Source organism: Hibiscus syriacus, unplaced genomic scaffold (genome assembly GCF_006381635.1).
Source record: "Hibiscus syriacus cultivar Baekdansim isolate YM2019G1 unplaced genomic scaffold, ASM638163v2 tig00015498_pilon, whole genome shotgun sequence".
Classification (NCBI taxonomy): Eukaryota; Viridiplantae; Streptophyta; class Magnoliopsida; order Malvales; family Malvaceae; genus Hibiscus; species Hibiscus syriacus.
The window spans coordinates 441,757-445,388 of record NW_024062367.1 but is presented as its reverse complement, the minus strand read 5'-3'; the positions used below and the strand labels follow the sequence as shown (position 1 = coordinate 445,388).

Genomic DNA, 3,632 nt, shown 5'->3' with positions numbered 1-3,632 from the left:
GTGGAATAAGTTCTTTACACTTGGAGCAATGAGGATGCAGTTTTAGATGGAGGATTCTGAGCCACTAATCAATTGCGGTTTAATTCTCAACCACAAAATTATTTCCTCTGCCCTTTTTTTCTTCTTTAAAGCAGAAGTGTAAACAGCATTCAAAATTTTTTAAGTTCTTCTTGTGAACCTACGTTTCTCTTTCATTAACAACTTGGTTTTTTTTTGGCTGAGAAAACAAATACCCCAGCCGCATTTGGTTATACTGGTAAACTTTGATGCTTTTTAGGCATAAAGCTTCTAAATCTTCTACAACCCATTGAAGTTTTCAATCATTTCCATCTGTTTGTGTGAATCCAGAACTGGGTTGTCTTTAGCTTCTCAGCTAATTCACAAACTTTTTTCTTTGGCCATTTCTATCCGTTTTCTCCATCTAGCTTGCATTTTAGTGCTGAAACAAGGACTGGGTTGTCTTCATTTCTCAGCTAATTCACTACAAGGTTTGTCTTTATCAAATTTCTTAATTTTCTTGTTCCTTTCACTTGAATGTTCTGTTTCTAGCTTTCTATATGTATATTCGAGGAAAAATTTATAAAATTTTAGATAAGGAACTTATAAAATTTTAGGCGTTAAAATAAATATCGATAGAAATACAAAGAAAATAGTTAAATTATACAGAATTTCAAATTTTCAAAACGCGATTGCCGTGCCAGTCCTCTTCGGTCCATTCCTGTGTGTTTGTCGGAAAATATATGCAATTTTCAGTAATAAGTATATATTACAGAAAAGGACTTAAATTATATATTACGGATAAGGACTTAAATTCATGTTTCTGAAAGTTTGTTTTAACTTGTGTGGTTTCCTATGATTTAATTTTGATTCTTTCAGTGGATCACATGGATTGGTATCAGTGTAAAGGAATGGAGGATCTTGTTGTCCCCAAACATCAAGAAGTAGACGATAATCTCCCTTCACCTGAGAGTTGGTCAAAATGGGATTTCACCTCTCCTGGAAAATTTAACGATGAACGCTTTGCTGTGGCCGAGAATCTAACTTTTGTTAAACCGAAATTCAATGGCAGATTATGCCACGGCGTTGAATTCGAATCCACAGCCGATGTTAACGATCCATCTACATGTTGGAGTATATATGGTGGATTGTCGTTGAATCAGGGTCGAGTTTCACAGCATCAAACCGATCACCAGCTCGATGATTTTGGCAGATCCGAGCAGCTCGATGACATATTCTTGTACTAGCTTAACCTCTGGAATTACGATATCATATAGTTATGAATAACAGCATGCTCGGACATCCCATGAAAATTGAAGGGTTCCAAAGGTTTGGTCATATAATCCTGCTAAAAACTATTTCTTCATCATTGAAATTAGTTGCCACCACCATCACAAAATGGTTCTAACAAAAAGAATCCGATTATAACGAAGACAATCGCATATCTAACGTAGGTGATTTTATGCCATGTTAAAAGTGTTTTTAATAACATAGTTTAGTCGTTCAATATTCCATGGGATGTTCAAATTTACTTTCTGTTTCAATGTTTTACCTTTGAGGTCATATGGTAGTTGAGGTCATATGGTAGGAGTAATTTCTTGTTTACTAGTCATAATTCTTCGGGTTTCTAAATTTTTGCAGGGCTTCCTTACTGGAGGATCCGACTTGGGGCGAAGATCTTCACAAATCGTTTTGCTTTTCTCCTGGATTCGAGTGCGAGACGATGGCTGCCGACTATCTTCTGCCAGATGTAAGTTTGTATTTTCAAAGTGTTTCAAACAATGCACATTCATATCATTGCCAGTTTGAGCTCAAGAAAAGATTGACAGTGAAGGTGAAACAAAATTATTTTGAATACTAGCCTTCTGTATGTTATTAATGAATCTATATCACCGATGTTTATTCTTTCGATATTGAATGTATGTCTTTACTAGTAGCATTTTTGACAACGGGACAACTACTTTTGATAATTATTTTGTTAAGTTAGTGTACATGAAGATCTAAGCTGAATGCCTTGCATTTAATCTGGTCTTGCATCAGAAAAGAGTATCTGTGCTTGAGGGAATGTGATTAATGATTGAAATGTTAGAAACTAACTAAAACCGATACTAGCAAGTGACGAGTGTTTTATTTGTAACTAAAACCACGTATTTCTAACTGGGATTAGCCTGAGCATTTTACTTGTTATATGAGATGTTTTACTAGTTTTTCCTCTAAACCAGCCTAGGCCACTTCAAAAGATTGTTGCAATATGGATTCAATCTTCTTGGAATTACTTTTGTGAAATAAACTCCCTTGTGTAATCGGATGCAGCTTCGAAGAATCTTTAGAAATACCCTAAGGCAATTAGCTAAACATACATTTCATCATCCTATGCTTATATTTGTGAAAATTTAGTATAGTTCCCAAGTTTATAAGATTAACTAATGGATGTAACTTTTGCACAAGTCATTTACTGCCAAAATTTTGGTTCCTCCTGAACAGATAACTGCAAATGGATTTGTGTCGGAAGGAATGTCGCTTGAAGAATCGGTTTTGAAGGAGCTTGAAAAGGTGACGACACAGGTGAACAACAAACCAAAATTCCTACAGTTATTCATCAATTACTTTTATAAGAACAAGTGAACAACTGCTTATACAAATTTCATATTTTGATCTGTTCAGTTGTCTGATAAGACTCGAATTTGCTTCCGAGATGCCTTCTATCGTCTTGCCAAGAACTTGAAACAGAATCCTGTAGCACTAGGCCAACAAGGAAACCTCCATGCTCAAACTCATCCTCTGAAGTGGACAATCTCGGAGGAGAAAATAAGGTTCAACTTTTAGCCTTCTACTACAATTTGCAGTACTTTTGAGTATCTTTCCTACTTCGAATTCATTATCGATTTGCTTGAATATGGTAGATCGGTAGTCTAGTTTATTAATTCCGTGGCATCTAGTTTGTGTTTCGACAATTTAAGCATCTTGTTGATCAGAAGATAATTTTGATATTTTTCAGGTCTGGGAAAAAAGAAAAGACTGAATCGGAGACCAATACCATTGATCGAACCATCGCAAACCTCACCTTCGACAAGATGGATATCAACGTTTGGGACTTTCCGCTTTTCCAATCCCAACAATTCTAAAGCAAAAACGTCACCGGTGAGTCCAAGTCGCTAAGTTAATCACAGTTCACATGCTGGCACCAAATGATGCGGAAGTTCCCGACATGGATATGCCTCAAAGAACTGATGAAATTGCTGAGAACACCCGACTTAAAAGAATGGTCGAAAGGGAAAGATTTAGGGAATTATTTTATGTTTCTTGAAGATAAATTCTTTTAGGTGTGTTTGAAGTTTTGAATGTAAATTATGTTTTTTTTTCAGTTAAGTTTTGATAAGCATTTTCAGAGATCACTTCAAAATTCCTACTGATAAGGTCGTCTGGAATGGTGTTTTTTTTATGCAATAGTAGTTGGCCTTGCTATTATGTTATGGGTTCACAATGAATGTTTGATAGGAGTATGTGGACATATATTTTATTAGGGTATATTCAGTATTTTAATGATTTTTTCTTTCTATATTAAGATTTTTAGAGCCATTCCTTCATATATTACAAGGATGACTAGTTTTTTTATGGGTAAATTATTTTATTAG

At 35.1% G+C, this 3,632-nt stretch overlaps 1 protein-coding gene across 2 annotated transcripts; it reads left to right on the top strand.

Annotated features, from left to right (window-relative positions):
- Positions 1 to 382: 382 nt before the first annotated feature.
- LOC120207984 (protein LNK3-like) lies at positions 383 to 3,239 on the top strand. Of its 2 annotated transcripts, none has more exons than XM_039207363.1 (6): positions 383 to 488; positions 877 to 1,237; positions 1,639 to 1,747; positions 2,446 to 2,562; positions 2,662 to 2,810; positions 2,996 to 3,239. In XM_039207363.1, exons 2-6 carry the CDS (start codon positions 885 to 887, stop codon positions 3,120 to 3,122), a joined length of 855 nt encoding a protein of 284 aa, XP_039063294.1. In that variant the 5' UTR covers positions 383 to 488; positions 877 to 884; the 3' UTR covers positions 3,123 to 3,239. The 2 variants fall into 2 exon arrangements, with proteins under 2 accessions (XP_039063294.1, XP_039063295.1); XM_039207364.1 differs by having other exon boundaries at positions 2,482 to 2,562; positions 2,996 to 3,232.
- Positions 3,240 to 3,632: the final 393 nt, after the last annotated feature.